Genomic DNA, 20,400 nt, shown 5'->3' with positions numbered 1-20,400 from the left:
CCACACTACCCAAGTAACCACCCTGCTGAAGCCGTAAGCACCGCACGCACAAAGCACACACACACCGACACGCACCACCCCACACAAACCACCAAGGCCGAACAAAAGCAAAAAGCGGTGCCACCACTGCTGAATCACGACTTTTTCAGTATAATTCAGCAATCGTAGATCCATTCCTCGACCCTACTCAGCCCTAACGGTCCATAGCAATGCCTGTCAATATATGCGCCTCACACATGCAACCCCTACACCCTAACAGTATGGTCACTTGGGTATCCCTGGGTTTTGACATGATGGTCAGGGATCACAGCCATCAAAACGTTCCACACTTTATCAGGGCTTACGACCTGTAGACATGATGATTTCTCAATAGTTTCAAGCTCTTTCGGACCTTCCGCTATTGGAGACCATCATGGCTAGCGGTGTTATTTTATAAATGTCTTAAATATAGTTTCAAAATTTAGCATAATAGAACTCATATGATAGATAGAATTTTGTTAAGTTTATGTTCGTCTCATATATTTCGAACTGGCGAAAACTGACGAAGTTTATCAGTATTGACAAAGACAATCCCGGAAAAGATTTATGCAGTCTCTTGCAGTCAAAGAGGGTCGAAATTTCTTCATATGAACTCTTGTATGAATCTCTTGAGTATTATTGAAGAATTTATTGATGAGTTACTTAGAGTAACTCCTGCAGTCTCCCTAAAAGATTTTTGGTCAATTCGTCGATGAAACTGTTGGAGCTATATCAGAATTCCAGAAATGTGTGTAATTTAACTTACCTTGTGCTCACTGCTTTCTCATTACTTTTTGGTAGGGTGGCCACTAAATATCAGTTTTGAAATTCCCGTCTTTTTCCCGGTTTTCCCGGTACGATTTCTGAAATTTTTAGTAGGTAACGCCCAATTTCCATATCATATGGATGATAAGTGCCATGTAAAAATGCACTTGCAATCCTGTGAATAATACTATGTACTAGATATTAATAGTTTAATATTATTCTTGAAGTAATGCATCTATGGAAAAAATAGAAGTAACCACCAATGATGACATAAAAGGCGTATGCTACACAATTACTTACAACATATCGACACTGATTTATCATTTGGACCTAACTGACATTTTTGAGTTCTCTTCATCCATCATCTCTTTGTGTTATCACAGAATGTGTACTGAGTTTTCCAAAGATTTTTTGGTTGAAATGCGAAGAAGACGACTAAATGTTGATATAGAAACAAAAATAATAATGATGTTTGTTTTGATCAAGTTATTAGCGAAAGAGAGAGTCGACGAAGAGAAATCGATCAAGTCAGTTAGGCCCTTATGAAAAATCATTGTCGATATTTTCATTCAGCTCCAAATAGTGCATAATTCAAGCTTTCCCTCACTCATTATTTTACTTATTTCTTGTACTAAAAAAAATAAGTTTAGAAAAAGGTAGTTAACTATGACAGATCTATAATAGGTAAGATGTGCATATAAAATCAGCAAAGATCGCACTCGATTATCCGGGACATGGAGGATAATCGAACCATTTTTTTCTAAATTTTATTCATTAACGTAGGTGCCCTAACGCAACTTCATTGGTGTTGTTTCCGGGGATTCCTCCAGGATGTCCAACTGAGTATTCGCCCAAAAACTTACATCTGGAGATTCTTACAAAGTTTTGTCCGAGATTTCATCTTTCGATTACTCCAAAAACACTATCTTGGATTTCTTCAGTAACTTCTGTTAGCGATTCCACCTTGTATATCTTTTGTGGATTCCTTTAGATTCCTTAGCCGTCCATAACTAGCGCGGTTGGCCACCACCGCCAGCACCACGCTAATACTGAACACAAAATGCGAGATTTTTTCAACGTGTTGTACAAAACACAACAGCGCGATCGCTCGAGGGTTAGTGGATTTATTCTGGAAGAGGTTCCTTTAGAGAATTTGAGATTTTAGCACAGACAAACAGACATACTACTTAGAAGAAAATTGCTTCAAAAAAATCGTTTGGCATCTCACTAGCACCCTCTATAATGCTCAATCCGAAGTAATCATTTGCAGGTGTGGTTTCCCCCGGTTCGATGTAACAATTTTGCAGATGACGACTCCCTCGTGGCGTCATCCATTCATAAAACATGAATGAAGGTTCATGATTGAGTCATTTTATGTAAACATTGATCGGCGTCGCGTTCATTTCTCTCCAAAATTGAGAGGTGATGTTGGCACACCAGCGCCACCATGACACATGCGAGCACAGTCCGAACCACACTATATTTTCAAAATGACCGTTAAATCGTGCGATGATTTCGATTTGAGTAGTATGTCTGTTTGTCTGTGATTTTAGTCAGTCTGTTGACAATTAGGGAATAGAAATTTTGGTCTGGGATCATGAATTCGATCTAGGGATTTCTCCTGGAACTCCTGAAGGATTCCCAAAAGAACCTCCCACATGTCTAGAAGGTTTCCCAAGGAACTCTTGGAAGAGTTCTCGATTACAAAACTCCCGCAGTTGTTTGATTTTCAGGATTCTGAAGTATTCCCAGAAATAGCTATCGTAAAGTTTTTGTAAGAAATTTTGGGAGATCATCCAGAAGGAACTTCTGGAGGTTTCTTTGAACAAACTCCTGGAGGGTGCCCAAGAAGAACTCTTGAAGGAAACGCAGTAAGAAACACTAGAGAAATTCCAAAAGCAAATATAACATAAAGATAAAACTCAGCAAAACTTCTTTAAAGTTTTTAAAATCAAAGTTTCAGAAGGCACTCCTGCAGACATCGTGCAAAGAACTCGTGAACATGGATGAGTAACAGAATGATATCCTGGAGAAATACCAGAAGAAACTCTGTAAAGAATCCCAGAAAGAACATCTGATTGATTTCTAAAAAAAAAGGTTTCGGAGGAATTCCAGAAGAAAATTCTAGGGAAACCCCAGAGGAAGCTCGAGGAAGAAAAGGAAAAATTTTCTGGTGGGATTTAAAATAATAATCTTGGAAGAATTCTTGTAGGAAATTTTGAAGACTGGAGCAACTCCTGTTACAATTGCGGAAGGAAAATCTTGATGAATCTTAAAAGGAACTCTTGAATAAATTGTAATAGGTTGTCTTGATTAAAACTCAGTTTAGTGGTTATGATTTTCTTATCTATTAAAAAAAACTAGAATAAATTTAAGAAAGGACACGGGTTAATCCAAAACTAAACTTTTGAAAAAATCTCAGATGTAAGAAACTCTTTCCTCGAAAAAATCTCATCGAATTCCAAGAGATAATCAAGCGGTACAAAAACCTAGAGGAGTTCTAGAAGAAACTTCTTGAAGAATCCCAAGTTCCGTTTTAAGAAAATTCCAAGTGATTGCACAGGCGAATTCCTTGGGATTTCGTAGAAGTATCCCATGAATATTTTGGTTTGGCTTTGATTTTGCAGATTTTCGATGAGGTGTAAACATTCATATATGCACATCAAGTTACTCTTAACAACAATTTTCCCGGTAATCATTCCAAATTCCCGATTTTTTCCCGCTTTTTTCCCTGTCGTTCCGAATTCCCGTCTTTTTCCCGGTTTTCCCGTTTTTCCCGGTTCTGTGGCCACCCTGCTGGTATGCATGTGCGACCCTTAATTTATTCAGCGATTTTAGATAAAACTACAATGTAAAAGTCCTTCAGACATCGTTATCTGATAGCATGCGCCTGAGCTGAGATAGTAGCAAGTGAGTATAACTCTTTGCAAGTGAGTATTCCCTCCCAACATTGGTTTCCAGTAAGACATGTTAAAATTCTAGCGTAACATTTGAAAAGGGCCTATCTGCAAAATGTAAACAAACCCGATTTTTCACTATTCCTATCAATATCTACCTAAGCCACAGACAAACAGACATACTACTTAGAAGAAAATTGCTTCAAAAAAATCGTTTGGCATCTCACTAGCACCCTCTATAATGCTCAATCCGAAGTAATCATTTGCAGGTGTGGTTTCCCCCGGTTCGATGTAACAATTTTGCAGATGACGACTCCCTCGTGGCGTCATCCATTCATAAAACATGAATGAAGGTTCATGATTGAGTCATTTTATGTAAACATTGATCGGCGTCGCGTTCATTTCTCTCCAAAATTGAGAGGTGATGTTGGCACACCAGCGCCACCATGACACATGCGAGCACAGTCCGAACCACACTATATTTTCAAAATGACCGTTAAATCGTGCGATGATTTCGATTTGAGTAGTATGTCTGTTTGTCTGTGCCTAAGCTACCCCATAACACCTCAATCAATGCGAAAAGAGCTATTTCACCCGTTTTTCAAATAAATTTCAAAAGGGCCTATCTGAAATTGAATAATCTTTTAGGGCCTAACTGCATTCAAAAGGGCCTAACTGAAGATTACCTTCCAAATCAGATAGGCCCTTTTGTAAATTTTGATTATTTTTCATATTTTCCAATATTTTTAGTAATTCTTCGACTTTCCTTGAATTATCGATGCAAATAAATCCAATGCACCCCTACTGGCAAGATTTCAATCAGGCTACAGGAAAAGGTACAGTACAACGACTGCTCTCACCAAAGTTGTACACGACGTGTACATGAATCTTGATAACGATCTCTGCACGGTTATGGTTCTTGTGGACTTTTCTCTCGCCTTCAATTGCGTTAGCCACGAAATTTTGGGTAACAAACTCCGACGCGAGTTCTTCTTCTCTCAGGCAGCTTGCGATTTGATTTCATCATTCTTAATACGCCGAAAGCAGTCAGTGCGCCTAGGAGGTGTGGTATCTGGTGAGAGGGATATCGTCGACGGTACACCTCAGGGATCCTGTCTTAGCGCGTTGCTTTTTAGCATGTACATTAATAGTTTGCCTTTGTCCCTCAAATGCAACTACCATCTGTATGCCGATGACCTGCAAGTCTACATTTCCGGTCCAGCTTCCGAAATCGACAGACTTGTACGCGAGATCAACATTGACCTTGAGGCAATATCTCGCTGGGCCGATGCAAACCGACTAGCTCCCAATCCACAGAAGACTCAAGCGATCATTTTCAACAAATCAAGACCAATTATGCCACAGACCAACATAATCTTCTGTGGAGAAGTCGTTCCGTTATCCACCGAAGTAACAAACCTTGGGCACAGACAAACAGACATACTACTTAGAAGAAAATTGCTTCAAAAACATCGTTTGGCATCTCACTAGCACCCTCTATAATGCTCAATCCGAAGCATTCATTTGCAGGTGTTGTTTCCCTCGGCTCGATGTAACAATTTTGCAGGTGACGACTCCCCCGAGGCGTCATCCATTCATAAAACATGAATGAAGGTTCATGATTGAGTCATTTTATGTAAACATTGATCGGCGTCGCGTTCATTTCTCTCCAAAATTGAGAGGTGATGTTGGCACACCAGCGCCACCATGACACATGCGAGCACAGTCCGAACCACACTATATTTTCAAAATGACCGTTAAATCGTGCGATGATTTCGATTTGAGTAGTATGTCTGTTTGTCTGTGCCTTGGGCTTAAACTGGATCGCTGCCTATCATGGTCTCATCAAGTGAACGATGTAGTCCTGAGAACGTACAATGTGTTGCGTACATTTCGTCGGTTCGCCTCGGTGCTCTCATTAGCGACTCGACGAAAGCTCGTTCAAGCGATAGTGATGCCCATCTTCATGTATGCTGATGTCGTATACTACCCAGGTCTATCTGTAGCTCTCAAGGAGCGACTGCACAGATGCTTCAAATCTGCAATACGTTTTGTGTATAACCTTCGCCAGCGAGAAACAACTGCAGCGGTTCGGAACTCAATTCTTGGAGTCGACTTGCCATCCAACTATCGGCTCCGAATATGCTGCTTCATGCGACAGGCGTACTGCGGGAATCTACCGGATTACATCGAGGAACACCTACAACGAGGACAGCAGCAGCGAACTCGCTGTTTCATCATTCCCCGGCATACAACCACCAGTGGGAAGAGTGTGCTGGTGTATGGAGCTACCTACTGGAATGGTCTGCCAAACGATGTCAAACAGAAACCAACATTGTCTTCCTTCAAAATGTCAACTAAAAGATTAGTTTAATTAATTAAACAAAGTAATTCATCTATTGTCATTTGTTAAATTGTTAGGTTTTGTTGTATTAATTTGTTTGTTTCATTTAGTTTCCAAATCTAAAATGTATTTTTTTCCAATAATGTTCGATTCCTTGACCTGATTTAAAGTTTGTACACTGACAGGCTATCGTAGAAATAAACTTACAAATTACAAATTACAAATTACAAAATAATTCAAATTAGCTAAAATTAAGAAAAAAATAAAAGGGCCCAACTGAAAATTACCTCTCAAATCAGATAGGCCCTTTTGTAAATTTGGGTTATTTTTCATATTTTTCAATAATTTTGAGTAGCTCTTTAACTTTCCTTGAATTATCAATAATAATAATCCAGAATAACTAAAATTAGCCAAAAATAAGGAAAAAATAAAAGGGCCTAACTGATATTTCCGACGATAAAAGGGCCTAACTGCAAGGGCCTAACTGTTTTTGAGATTGTAAAAGGGCCTATCTGCCGTCCATGTTCAAAATCCATTATTTATGGGATTTTTGCTATAGTATCATGCAAATAATGCACAGAACCATAAAGTAGACTTCCATACGTGTCAATGGATGCAATAAAACACCTAAAAAAATCTTTCGTTTTTAAATAGGATTAACTAATCTGGAAGGTAATCTTCTCATGCGATTTTCTCAATGTTTACGTTTTACAGTTAGGCCCTTTTCAAATGTTACGCTAGAATTGGAAATGCCTGGTTTAGTTGTCCAATGAACCCTACTGAGTTTACATATAAATCCGTTTAACCAACTTGGTTAACCGGGCATTTTATTAACTAGGATTAACTTCCAGTTAGTGTGAAAATAGAGCCACATTCGCAAGACATGTTAGGACGCAAATGATAATTATAGACAGGATGCGTGACTATTAGGGCCGCAAGTTCTATTTTGGGCACCTTTTCGCTATAAACTAAATCATATTGAACCATTTGATTTTACACGCGTTGAGATATGTGTGTGCAGTATCTAGCCGTGTACAAAAATTCAATTTAAATGGTTTAGTAATGACTAACTTATTTAGTTTTCTCTATCAAACTTATTTGAAAAATATTCATGGTGTATAACCACAGACAAAGCATAACTGTTACTGTTACTATGCAACACAATTGACTAGAATTGTTACTATTCTACAGTTAATTGAGAAATTAAAAATGTACCGATGAATAAAATTAAAAATATGAAGATATAAATTAAATTAAAGACAATCATGCGCGCTTTATTTGTTCATTTTCCTCATTGAAAGAGGCGTTTAGCTTGTTTGAAGCAAATTCAGTGAGCGCGCACACACGAGAATCGCCCATCATTGATGATCAATGGCTTTCATTCTGACGAAAGCTAATGACCGCTAGCGTACAACCGAAGCCGTTATATTTTATAAGTGGTTACGTGATGTACCGTTGTTTTACTTTTGTTTACAAATAGAGCATAATTTTAGCACACTTGCGTCGGCGGCGCCAAGAATCGACACTAGACTGTGCGAAATTCATTCCATGAACTTCATTCATGAAAAACTGCATCAGGAGAGCTTTCATTGCAACTGCAGCATCGTTTTGTACTAAAAAGCTTCTGCACAACGTGGTGTGCGTGTTGGTGCGAAGGCCCCCGTAGGCTGGTGTTGGTATGTTTCGCATGTTCGCGGTGCTCAACCAACCTCAAACAAGCATCTGCTGTCAAATCTTTTCGGACCTTGCAACAGGAGCTTGGTGGAAACGGTGCCGTCGTCACGGATAGACACGATACTCCCGACTGGGATAGTGTAGAATCGCTGTTTTTCGGTGAAAATAGTGTTTCATAATCGGCAAGGTCAAGAGCAAATGGTGCAAGTAGAATAAGAGCAGCCGAAAAACATTACCGTCTTTGTTCTGGTTTGTTTGGGTTGAAAGTGATTTGAGGCAGCAAAAGTCGTGAGGATCAGGAACGGTCGTGTATTTCACGCAACAAAGCAACCGGGGAAGGGTCGCGTTCGATGAAAAATAACAAAAACTGGTGAAACTGCCTACTCAGGTTTTGTCGCCAAGACCCAACGCTATAGCAACACAAAACGGAATTGTAGGGGACGTGTTTCACCCAAGCACGCATTTCAACTACTATTCGATTCGGTACCATCCAAGCAAACAATATGGTAAATATCTTGCGAAAATTGCTGCCCAAGAAATTATTTAATTCTAGCGTAACATATGTAAAGCGCCTATTTGCAAAACGTAAAAAACACTTAATGAAGATACATGATGATTATAGTCCAGATTTGTTGTTTATAAAAATGAAAGAATTTTCTGTATTTTATTGCTTCTATTGCCACGCATAGTAGTTTGCCTTATAGTTCTTTAATAAATTCGTGCAGTGGACCATAGGCAAAAAAATTACATGAAAAATAAGCATGAGTAATAACATTGGTGACCATACACTTTTTGATTGATCAGAGCTGGCGGAATCAGGCAATCTATGAGACAGATGGCTTTAGCTAATCTTTACCATGATTTTTTTTAAACCTATGAACGGAATTTGTAAGGGGGAATTTCAGCCGTGTGCAGCATAGTTGTCCTGTGTTCTATGGGGAACCCTATTAACATGGGACAACTATGCTGCACATGGCAGCAGTATGTTAAGCACCAAACTTGGTGAAGTTGCTTTACATTAGTCCTGTTCAACGACGCAGCTTGAACTTGCTCGAAGTTGCTGCATCTTGCTCTTAACCATTTGTCATCAAACGGGTAAGAGCGGGATGCAGCAACTTCGAGCAACACAGTAAAACCGCTCAGCACTAAAATGTGTAAGCCCTACTCATAAGAGCATAATTTCCAGACCACACAAAAATGCGTTACAGTTACACATTCTCAAAAACAGCTCGTAGACTCGTCTAGATGCAAAATGTCGATATTTTTTTTTGTTTTCCAAGGTCACTAGTAAACCTAGCTAGATTGCTGTACAAAAATATTTGCGAATTTAACGATTTTGCGGACACAGGAGCTGATTTTGTGAATGTGCAAGGGTTACACATTTTTGGTGTAGTCTGGAAATTATGCACTTTAGTGTTGAGCGGCGTTAGCGTGAAGTTCAACCTACGTCGTTGAACAGGACTATTGTGCTTGCACTTTTAACTGTCAGCCTATTCACAATGTCACCATGATGTCCATTGGATAGTTTAGTTACATAGATCAGCATTCACTTTCTTATGTCGAATTCGTTTTTGAACCTGGGTTGGAACTGGATTGGCGGAAAATGTGTACACAAACAAACGTCAAACAAACTCAAACAAACTTTAGTACAAGCGAAACCGAAGTCGGGTTGGGGTTGAAACTGTGATCTCATCCAGTTCCAACCCAGGTTGGAACTGAATCAAAAACGAAAACAACATTAAACGACGCGATCAATGTAACCGTGACCATACACAAATCGCACATAACACAATTGTATTACCTTGCAATTCGGAAGTCAGATTAAAATAACTTAAACCGAATATTTTAAGTAGTGTTATAATGACAAGAGTGAGCATATGTACCTACTGCATATATTCCCGAAGCAAAACAATTCGGAGACAATCTTCGAATGAGTGTAATCAGTTTCGTACCTTATAATTTCGCCCTATTTTGTTTATCCTTTGACAGATACGCGTATTTCGACTACCACTTGTAATCTTCCTCAGTGTCAGTTATCCACTCATGGATAACTGGCACTAAGGAAGATTACAAGTGGTAAACGAAATACGAGTATATGTCAAAGGATAAGCAAAATCAGGCGAAATTATAAGGTACGAAATTGATTACATACACTCATTTGAAGAGGGTATTCTGTTTAGAGGGTTAGAAAAGTGGGAATTTAGAACCGCTTAGTGAAGAATTGTTTTTTTTTTCTATATTTTGCAAAAAGGCTCTTTTCAAATGTTACGTTAGAATTATGCTCATCTTAAACATTATTATATATACTTAAAAATCAATACTTGTAGGCCTCCAGTATTGGCTCGGTTTCAACCGGAACCAAAAAAACTTCCACCACGGCAACAGGCCAAACGGCTGGCACCGGTAGGAAGAAGTCCGGTCCAAAGTTTGAGCTCACTGATGAGCAAAGGCAAGACATCAAAGAAGCATTCGATCTATTCGATTCTGAGGGCACCGGGATGATTGATACCAAGGAACTTAAAGTGGCCATCCGAGCCCTAGGCTTCGAGCCGAAAAAGGAAGAAATTAAAAAGATGATCGCCGAAATCGACAAAGATGGCACCGGAAAGATTTCCTTCGAGGACTTCCTGTCGCTGATGACGGTCAAGATGGCCGAGAAGGATTCCAAGGAAGAGATACTGAAAGCGTTCCGTTTGTTCGATGACGACGAAACGGGAACCATTTCGTTCAAGAATCTTAAACGCGTTGCCAAAGAATTGGGCGAAAACCTAACCGACGAGGAACTGCAGGAGATGATCGATGAAGCGGACCGGGATGGAGACGGCGAGGTCAACCAGGAGGAGTTTTTGCGGATTATGAAGAAAACTAGCCTCTACTAAAAGGGCCAAACGAATATTAACTTGCTTTTGCGATTCAGAGTACCTTGATAGAAATTCCGATTAAGGGAATGCATTTTTTTGCGTTACAATAGTCACAAAACAACTATCTTTAGTAATAAGTTTCTCGCACTACTATTTAATAAAATACAGAAATAATAAACCAGTGATGCACTGATCTTCGAATCAATACGCGTTTATATATTTGAAAGAAACATTTCTCATTTGGAAAGTTTACCAGCCAGCCGCAGAAAAGCGCTGAAATCTCTACACTAACTCTTGTATAGGACAGGACATAATCTAAAGCTGTTTCCAAACGTGCACGGATGATGTAGAATTCAAGAAAACACTGTTGCAAATTAATCCGGAGCGGTAGAAAGTGTGAAAATGTCGATATTTATGGTAAGATCCGTTTAAATCTGTAAGGTTCTTGCCAAATGTCGAATCTTGACTATACTGCCCCCACTCGCATAACAGTCCCATATGAATAGGAAACCCAGCAAATATGGGACTGTTATGCGAGTGGGGGCAGTATAAATCATTGCTTTCGACCAAGAATATTTTGCCAGCAGTGCGTTTTTCGATACCCGCAGAATTACTAGAAGTTCACATTAAAATGAACCCCGCTGGTTTGCATAACGTTTCATTCAAACCAACAACGGGGTAGACGGTACCTACTCAGGGAAATCTTGAACAGTGTGTAAAAAAATCAAAGTACTACTACACGAGAAAACACTACATGCGTATTTTCTTACAGATCGTTAAATCTCCAATTTTGTATTGTACTCATCGACTATAAAAAATTTAAACTCTGATCTTGAATACTCAGGGAAGTTTTGCAAAAAGTCTTTCCGGAATTCTTCCTTGAGAATATTCCAGGATTACTAAATTCTGACCGATTTCTGTTGGAGTTTTTCTCGAGGGTCACAGAATTTCTTTCCAGAATTGCTTCCAGAGGTTGTTCCAATATTGCTCGTGGGGTTTTAATGGAGTTTCTCCTGCGTTATGCTCAAAGACATTTTCGTGGTATTTCTAGGGTTTTTTCTCAGTTTTTCTCAGGATATATCACTTATGTTGTCGCAGATGACGGGCTTGGTGGTCTAGTGGCTACCGCTTCTGATTCGTATGCAGAAGGTCATGGGTTCAATCCCTGGCCCGTCCTTTTCATCCTACTTTTGTATCTTTCTATCCACTTTCTCTCGCTCTCTCTTCTCTACATATACAACTCATGTATATTCATGTGTTCATAGCCATCGCTAGAACCAGAAACGAATTGAAAAAGTCGTTTCCCTCCCTTCTAACTTCCACTCACAGCACAGTGTATATAACGCCTATAAGTTATGCAACCAAAGCGTGCTGTGCCGCTTGACCTTATTCACCACACAATCTATCACGAATACTATAAATAACCCTATCCATGGATCGCATCACCGACCCAACGGTGACTCCCAGATCTCCCATCCTTTCCGTCTAACAAATACCCCAGTCCGTGCTGCGTTGTGGGGACGCAGAGTGCTCTCGGTCTCTAGTAGCAACAACCAGTACACTCTATCATTCCTTTCCCTTCCCAGCTGACTATAAGGACTTGGCCGGCGCCGTTATTGATCAAATACGCATGAGCTGCTAAAATTGCACTTTGAGAATAAGTGGAATGTCCCAGCCCCTTATTCAGTTGGATCTCAGTGCAACTGGTACCAGTTCAGATCAATCACGGAGGAGCAACCATTGACATGTATAGTCAGAATTGATCCGTTGATATATCACTTATGTTGTCGCAGAATTTCTCCTAGTGTTTCTATCGGGATTCTTTTTGAATATTTTCCACGATTTCTTCCGGTGTTTGTCTTCCGGTGTGGGACTTCCCTAGTAAATCTTCCCAAGATTTCTCCCTGAGTTGTTACAGGAGTGATTTTTGTAATTTGTACTAGAGCTCCTCCAAGGGTTTTTAAGGAGTTTTTCACGAATCTACAGAAGTTCCTTCCGGGGTTTCTTCTACAATTTTTCCTGTATTTTTTTCAAGTAATTTCCTTGAGCTTTCATCTAATTCTCCCTGGATTTCTACAAGAGTTTCAGTCAGGATATTTCCTAAATATTTCTGACAAAACTTCCTTGAAGTTTCACCTGAGATTTCTCTCAGGGTTTTTTCCCGGGATTTCTCTTAGAATTTTCTGGGCTTTTCCTTGTAGCTGTGTCTCGCAGTAATATATTAAGTTTTAGAAATTTTCTCAGGATTATTTCCCCGAGATTCTAGATGCTAGGAATTTCTTTAATAGGTGACCCCAGTGTTTTTGCAGTAAGGAATTTTCGAAAAAAAAAAAGAGCGGAAGAAATCCTGGTGAAATCTTGCCGTAAACTCCGCCAATATATATTGCAGAAAGCTTGAGAGGGACTTCGAACGAAATCCTGAGAAAAATTGGAACATCTCGGAAAAAAATTCTGAGAGTAATCCCAGGATGAAATATTAACGAACTTCAAAGAGGTAGTCTGAAACTGGGAGAAACAATTGTTTAAAGGAAAAACTCCCCCGGGAAAGACCTGAAAACTCAAGGAATTTTATTTTGTCTTACTGGTAGACGACACCCTGTTTTTGTTGGCAGATCTTAATGTCTTTAAGTAGATTCAATGTCACTTTTTTGTGGAAAAATATGCCTTAGTGGAGGTGACATTTTTCTCGTGAAAATATCATTGATTTTCCTGGGAATAGAGTAACTAAAATACGTTTTTAAAAACTTATTTCATAAGTCATAAACCCTCAAAATTTCATTTCATTCGGTTCATTGAATCCGGAGATGTAACAGTTCAAAGTTGGCTATCGGATAGTTATGTTATGGCTTTTACTAGAATCTTGTTAACTTCATGTAGAATAGCCTGATCATTCCCGAATTTGAATCATTGATAGACAACTGAATGATCAACTTACAGTGAAAATTTAAAAATGTTAGATGCACTTTTCGACAAGTTGCAGCTAGTTGATCATTTTGTTTTGGAAAGTGAAAATTTTGCCTGTCCCGATCATTTTGTCTATCCTCTGTACATCCTTACCTTCATCTAAATATGCGTCAACGAACTATAAGCCCGATTACTTGAAGAATAGTTTTATGAGGTCGACGAAAAGTACCCACAACTCGATTTTATAAAAGTCATCGGAGATGCAAATGATCTGTGCATTATTGAAAAGATTTTTTCGACCTGTCATTGCTGTTACCTAATGTTCGCTAATGTTAGGTGGGTGGCAATCAGAAGTACCTACTTCGCACGTAAGAATATTCACAAACACATCTGGCAGTCATCCCCAGATAGACCACATGCTGGTTGACATCTTTCGGACATCATAGATGTGAGGTCCTAACGAGGTCCAAACTCGGATCATTATCTTGTAGTCGCAAAAATTCAGACGCGATTATTCAGTACTATGAATTCAAGAAACAACAGAACTGCCGTAATGGTTGCTGCACAGTACAGCTAGATGAGAGGGTAGGAGAGACCAACGGATTTGACAAGGTTCACGGTTCAAGGGAGTTTATCACAGCAAAAGGTGATAGGCAGAGATGCCAGAATACAGATTTTTTTGTATTACAGGTCGGACTCGATTATCCGGAGTCGGGATCTGAAGCTTCCCAAACATATATCTGAGGAATGGATTATTGTATGAAGCTGAAATTTCGACATTTTCTCAAGCTAACTTTGATTGATTGATTTGTCTTTATTAAAGAGACTTTCAGCCCTTGGCTGGTTCGTCTCTAACCTAACTTTGATTATTAATCAGTCAAAATTTCAGATTTGTACCTCATTCCGTTTGCCAGATATTTGTTTGGGAAGGTTAACAACCCGACTTCGGATAACCGAGTCCGACCTGTATACAGATTCTACACGATTTTGCTTTTGCTCAGACGCATCCTTCGCATAAAAAACATAATTTAGTTTACATATTAGCCTTTGTACGTTGTACACATTGACCAATGCAAATGTGTGGTGATGATTTGTGTTCAAATTCCCCGTGTTAAGAATTTGTAAGAACTTTGTAAACAAATTTTGTTCTCCCTTATATAAATAGGCTTGCATTAGGTTTCGTGAGAACTTTTTTGGACAACTCAATTGAAGTTAAGGCCATTGATGTCACTTGGTGAAATTCATAGGGGGCTAAATTACAGTCGCTGACATACTCTACCGTGACGTTACAACGTTCTTGGTCAGATTTTTAAATATAACTCAAAAAAACGTACCGTAAACCTCAAATATTATTGCATATTCGGATTCCTTGCAAAATTAGCAGTAAGTTGAACATTTAGTTTTCATTGAAAAAGTATGTTCAAATGGGAATTAGTAGCGTGACGTTACAACGTAGTAACGTCACGCTACTATTTCCTATGTTAAACAAGCTTTTCGAATAAGAACTAAATATTCAACAGATCCAATTTACTGCAAATTTTACAAGTAACCCGAATGTGTGAAAATATTTTAGGTTTACGGTACGTTTTCATGAGTTATATATGGAAATCTGTTCAAAAAGGCATCAAAACGTTGTAACGTCACCGTTGAATGTGTCCACTATATACTCAGTTTGTCGAATAGACAATTCTGAAGGCTGGCACCTGGAATATCTGACCAAATGTACTGGCACAACACTATAAAAAGATCAAGCATTCGATTTGTATTTTCACAATGTAAATTAACATATTTTCGCATTAACGAATCCATTGATTTTTCATAATATCGCTCCCTGCTAGAACTAGGTAACTGATTTTTGGAAGTGCGTGTGAAAATGGTTAATAAAACTTATCCTGTTATTAAACAATCACTTTGTCAGTCTTAAAGTTGAATCATGATGTGATTTTGTAGTTTCAATGGACAAACTTTTGGTGTGCTAAACTAAAAACAAATTTCTCGGGATTTCTTCAAACCATTTACCATTTACAATTCTAGCACTAAGGGGACGATATATTTGTATTAAAAATAAATAATGATAAATAAGATTAGTTAATATTCTTTATCTCTACTATGCAGGACAAAGTCCAAGAAGAAAATCTGAAAAAAAAAACATTATTTTTTATCTTTACTGTCAAGTTCAATTGGCTCCTATAGTTCTATCCGCTAAACTGTATATATAGTGACTGTAGGCTAAAGTGCCTATTTATTCAAGCAGGCTCTGCAGTAGAATTTTGAGGGTTTTCTAAGGGTCTATTCGGTTGATCACCATTTATTTATGCCAATAATGGTTACAACATTGTGCTCTTGGTTATAATTGAGTAAAAAACACATTTTTCAACATCATTGCTTTATATCAAGCTTCTGGAATGAGTTACAAATCAATCAATCATACTCAATCACCGAATAAAATCATGTAGGTACGTTCACGGTGGTTCACGTACCAAAAGATGAACAATAGAATTTCAAACTCACAACGAGTAATTGAAATTTCATGAACCAAAAGGAGCTAATCGTCTAAAATCCAATGCTCGAAACAACATGCTCGCACATATCCCCACATGATTTCATTAATTTGCTTCCGCTGGAGTGGATGAAATGGTTTTCGGTCGAAGCGACGAAACGACAAGGTTGGTAGAAGCCGCTACCACATTGCTGCAGCCACGTCATATGAGAGAGTGTGTGCATGAAGTGAAAATAGAAGGTTCATCTAAAATCAATAATTTTGCTCTTAACCGAACACTTTCAGGTTCGGCAGCTGGCTTCGAAAATATTGGTTTATGGTGTGCTGCTATCAGTCGATATCGCATCAAAATGAACTTATGAGCTGGTTGGCAATGGGAATGTGACCGTGGAAAGAGGGCCCAATAGATGCGTAGCAGTAGGTGGTACACTGAACACAGTGGAATATATTGTGATGTATTTTCTGTGACTGGACGGTATTCAAAGCAGCAAACAGTTTTGTTTATGGAGCGATTGTATATTGCCAAATTCTAATATTTCATGTCATTCCCTAGCTATCGAATTTCTTTTCAAATAACTATTGCAACAATCCCGCAATCCCCAAAACAATGAAAAAACGTTACATTTTCCGGAAGGAAGAGTAAAACTTATGGCTTGCAGACAAAAACTATTCCCAGAGAAATAAAGTCCTAAATATCTCTAATAGTTTCTTAATTAGATTATCAGTGGGAAAACGAAATTGTCAAAGTCTAATTGTTTGAATGAGGATGCCAATGATGTAGCTCAGCTACTACAAACTTGAACCACATACAAAAAAGCGTTTATACCATCACGCAAAATAAACGTCAACAGCAGTTTGTGAATCCGTCGCTAATAAAAGCACATCTTCTTTTATAAGACTATGGTCTTGCTAAGTATATAAATGGCAAGAAGAATGCAAAGGTCACACAGCCGGCCTAGTCGAGGCCAGGCGCGAGAAAGGCATTTCCAGAATTCCATGTATAAGTCGCACGTTCGCTGCAGGCAGCAGTTGACGCACGCTATTCTGCTGCCACGCAGCATTCCGAACCAGACGAAAGATGGTACAGAGAGCATACCACCATCGCCGCCACCGTTTGGAGTCTGAGTTACCACCCAGCAATGCAGCAGGGGCATCGCAGCTCCGGGAAGGAAGAGCAAAACTAAACTATTGCAACGTCTCAAAGTCAGTCAGAAACATGCACGTTATTAAATTTCCAACTATTACACCACGGTTCACGCTGTTCGGTAGCTGAAGCTGGCAACTGTCAAGTGAGTCATTCCATGTCTTCTTACAAACTTAGCAACCTTGTTAGCAATACTGTATCTTCACTAGTTTACAGCATTCTTGAACTCGCAAGCTGATGATAATTGTTAGTGTAGAATCATGCCTTGAGTTCTAAAACGCATACGAAGAAAATACATGAACGATTTTTTTAGGCTTACCTTACAAGGCTGGCGATTTTGTTCTATCGAGTTTGTTCTATTTATTAGCAAAGTTGCTCACTTTATACATCGCATACTCCATGCTTCAATTGAATTTAAATTTTTATTATAACTCGCTAACGTGTTATATTAAATGAACATTGAATTGATTTCCCCTAAAATTCTGAATCCTTCAAATATTAAACCAGAGATGCTTCCAATCCTAAATGATAACAAGCCTATTTAATTCTACCAAGAATTCTACTTAATATTTTTGAATGAGTTTTTTTTTAGAAATCCTAAAGCGAATTTGAAAGATTCCGTAAACTCTATAACATTTCGTGTTGGCGCATCACATCAACGGCGTCACCCTGGCACCTCAGCCGCAGCAGCGGCGCAGTGGTGCTCATTCAATTTGTATAGTTTTGTGTGCTCTTTATTTCGCTGCTAGCAGCAAGCAGCCCAGTGACTATTGTTACAGTCGAACCGGGCTGCGTGGTGCTAGATTGCAAGCGCACTGCACCTTTGTGCACATGGTTGATAACATTCTGTATTGATATTGTCCGTACTATCGCTGTCGCCTATATAAGCGACAGCGTATTCTATGTAGAATTAGTTGTAAGCAAAGTACCACCACAGAGCAGGAGCACTGCCTCTCTGTGGTGCGCAATAAAACGTGATTGGTAGAAGTAGTTCGTCGTCTTCGCCTTATTCTCCGGGAGAAAAGACACAACGTAGGAGCCTAAATTACCGCTGGACGAAACATTTCGTTTTTACAGTTTTGTAAATCTCTGAAGTTTCTTGTTTGAGTTCACTCAGGCAACACTTCAGCAATTCTTTCACTTTGATGATTGTTTGATCTGATTGCATTCAGGAATATGAATTACTGAGTATCAGCAATTATTTTTCAACTTGCCGAACCACGCAGCAATTTTGACAGTTGATCAGCAACGTTGTGCTGAAAATCAGGACAAATGTTGCTGAAATTCAGCCATTTGTTTTGCTGATTTTTTTTTTGTGCACTCAGCATTGGGCATCTCGTTGAGAAGCGTCAGAAGGTATACTTTTATGCACCGCGTTTGACGTAGAAGCCTCTTTCCTTCACGGAAGGAGTCTCTCTAAACAAACAAAAAATAATAAAAAATAAAAAATCTCTCGTCACTCACACCGGAGTGACGGCGAGATTCAGCAACTACAAATTTCCTGTCATCGGTACTCAAAAGAGAAAATTCTTCACGTTTCCCTATGGGCTAGACACATTCATGCGGCCAGACTGTTTCCAAAATTATAAATACACTTTGCTTATTGAATAAAATAAACGGTTATGATGATTTCTACCAACTTTTTCCAGAATACAGCATGTGCTCCACATTTTTGTATTTCCTTTCAATTGTCAAGATTTTTTGAAGAATAGTCGGGTTCTCTAACATTTAACTTTATTTAACAAATTTGCATTGGCTCAAGTGTTTTTACATAATTTTAACATTATATATCATAAGGTACCAAAAATTATCTAACTTTTTGCCATATTCGCTCTATCAACAAGTTATCTAAGAAATGCCTCCATCAAAACCTGATAAAATAATAGATAAAGGCATTTCACGACATTTTTTCTGTGATCAAGTTTCTTATATTTTAAGGTTTCCTACGAAACATAAGAACTACCACACAGTTTCTTAGTTTTTTTGAACGTATTTAGTTTAAAATAATTTATTTTTTTAGTTCATTCGATCCTTCAGATGGCAAAGCTTGTCATACCATAAAAATGAAAGCAGTAAGCAGTAATTAAGACATTCATTTGCTGCCAAGGGCTGAAAGTCTCTTTAATAAAGACAAATCAATCAATCAATATTTATTTGCTTAACGTTTGTTGCTACTGGTGTTGTTGAGAAATCGGACACAGACATTTTTACATTTGGAAGGTCCGTAACGATGGTTCTTGATAAAATTTTCCAGTGAAAATTACTTTAACCAATCGAGAAATATATTTTTCTTTTTTTATCTGTATTAACGAGATTTATAGCCCTAGGTTAGTTCATCTCGGGACCCATGCTTTACTTCCCTTTCGAAGGAAGAACTCACATTTTGTGAGTTTGTTGGGAGTGGGATTCAATCCCAGGTCCTTGACGTGATAGTCACGTGTTCTAAGTTAGAACTTCTAACCATCCAACCAGGTCCGCTCCACATATATTTTCTTATCGATACAGTAATTTTCATTAAGTTTGGAAAATATATATTTTATTTGTGAGATTTTTTTTTCTACTTTGCTACATATGTTGACCGCTTTGTGCAACTTTAAATTTTAATCATCTAGTTTACACAGCCCTATTTTGTAACATTAGAATGATTACTATAAGAGCTAGAAGAAGCTATTTTGGATATTGTGCTCAAATTGAAATGGCAGTCAATCGTTAGTATATTTATAATTTTTGAAACAGTATGTAGTCATTATCTCCACGAAGAAATTGAGTTTTTTTGCGTTCATTTTCAGGTATCTCACAGCGGAACTGAAAATAAATGTAAAAAACGTTTTGTTCAGCTAAATTTCATTCAAATAAATGAGATTCTTTGAACAATACTCTTATTTATCCAACCTTGTCATAAATGATTGTTGTAGGGCTCTTATTCATGGAATGAAATAAACTTCTAGAACATTCTACAGGATTAATGTAGCATTACATTGCTCTATCAATCCCTTACAACCGATATAACGATGCAACGATGCACTAATAAAACAATGCAGCGATGCACCGATGCACCAATACAACGATGCAACAATTCACAAATGCAACGATGAAACAATGCAATGAGTAGCTGCCATACTCTTTGAAATACTGCAATGAAACATTTCAAATCGTGACGGAAGGACAGACAACTCTGGGATTTTATATATACATGTCATAAGTAGGGGTCTCCAGTTAGCCTCGCGGATAAGGCTATGGATCACCAATCCGGAGACGGCGGGTTCGATTCCCGTTCTGGTCGGGAAAATTTT

General features: G+C 38.5%; 2 protein-coding genes across 13 annotated transcripts in view; one reads left to right on the top strand and one right to left on the bottom strand.

The window, feature by feature from the left end:
* The window catches only part of LOC109402099 (rap guanine nucleotide exchange factor 2), an 86,547-nt gene that overhangs the window by 17,320 nt on the left and 48,827 nt on the right, over positions 1-20,400 (bottom strand). The gene's annotated exons all lie outside the window — the stretch shown is intronic.
* Positions 7,421-10,764, top strand: LOC109402101 (uncharacterized). The gene is made up of 2 exons (XM_019674722.3): positions 7,421-8,204; positions 10,026-10,764. Exons 1-2 carry the CDS (start codon positions 8,202-8,204, stop codon positions 10,575-10,577), a joined length of 555 nt encoding a protein of 184 aa, XP_019530267.3. The 5' UTR covers positions 7,421-8,201; the 3' UTR covers positions 10,578-10,764.

The sequence above is a fragment of the Aedes albopictus genome, chromosome 2 (assembly GCF_035046485.1).
Source record: "Aedes albopictus strain Foshan chromosome 2, AalbF5, whole genome shotgun sequence".
NCBI lineage: Eukaryota > Metazoa > Arthropoda > Insecta > Diptera > Culicidae > Aedes > Aedes albopictus.
The sequence above is the reverse complement of the archived record's forward strand: the minus strand, read 5'-3'. Positions and strand labels throughout refer to the sequence as shown.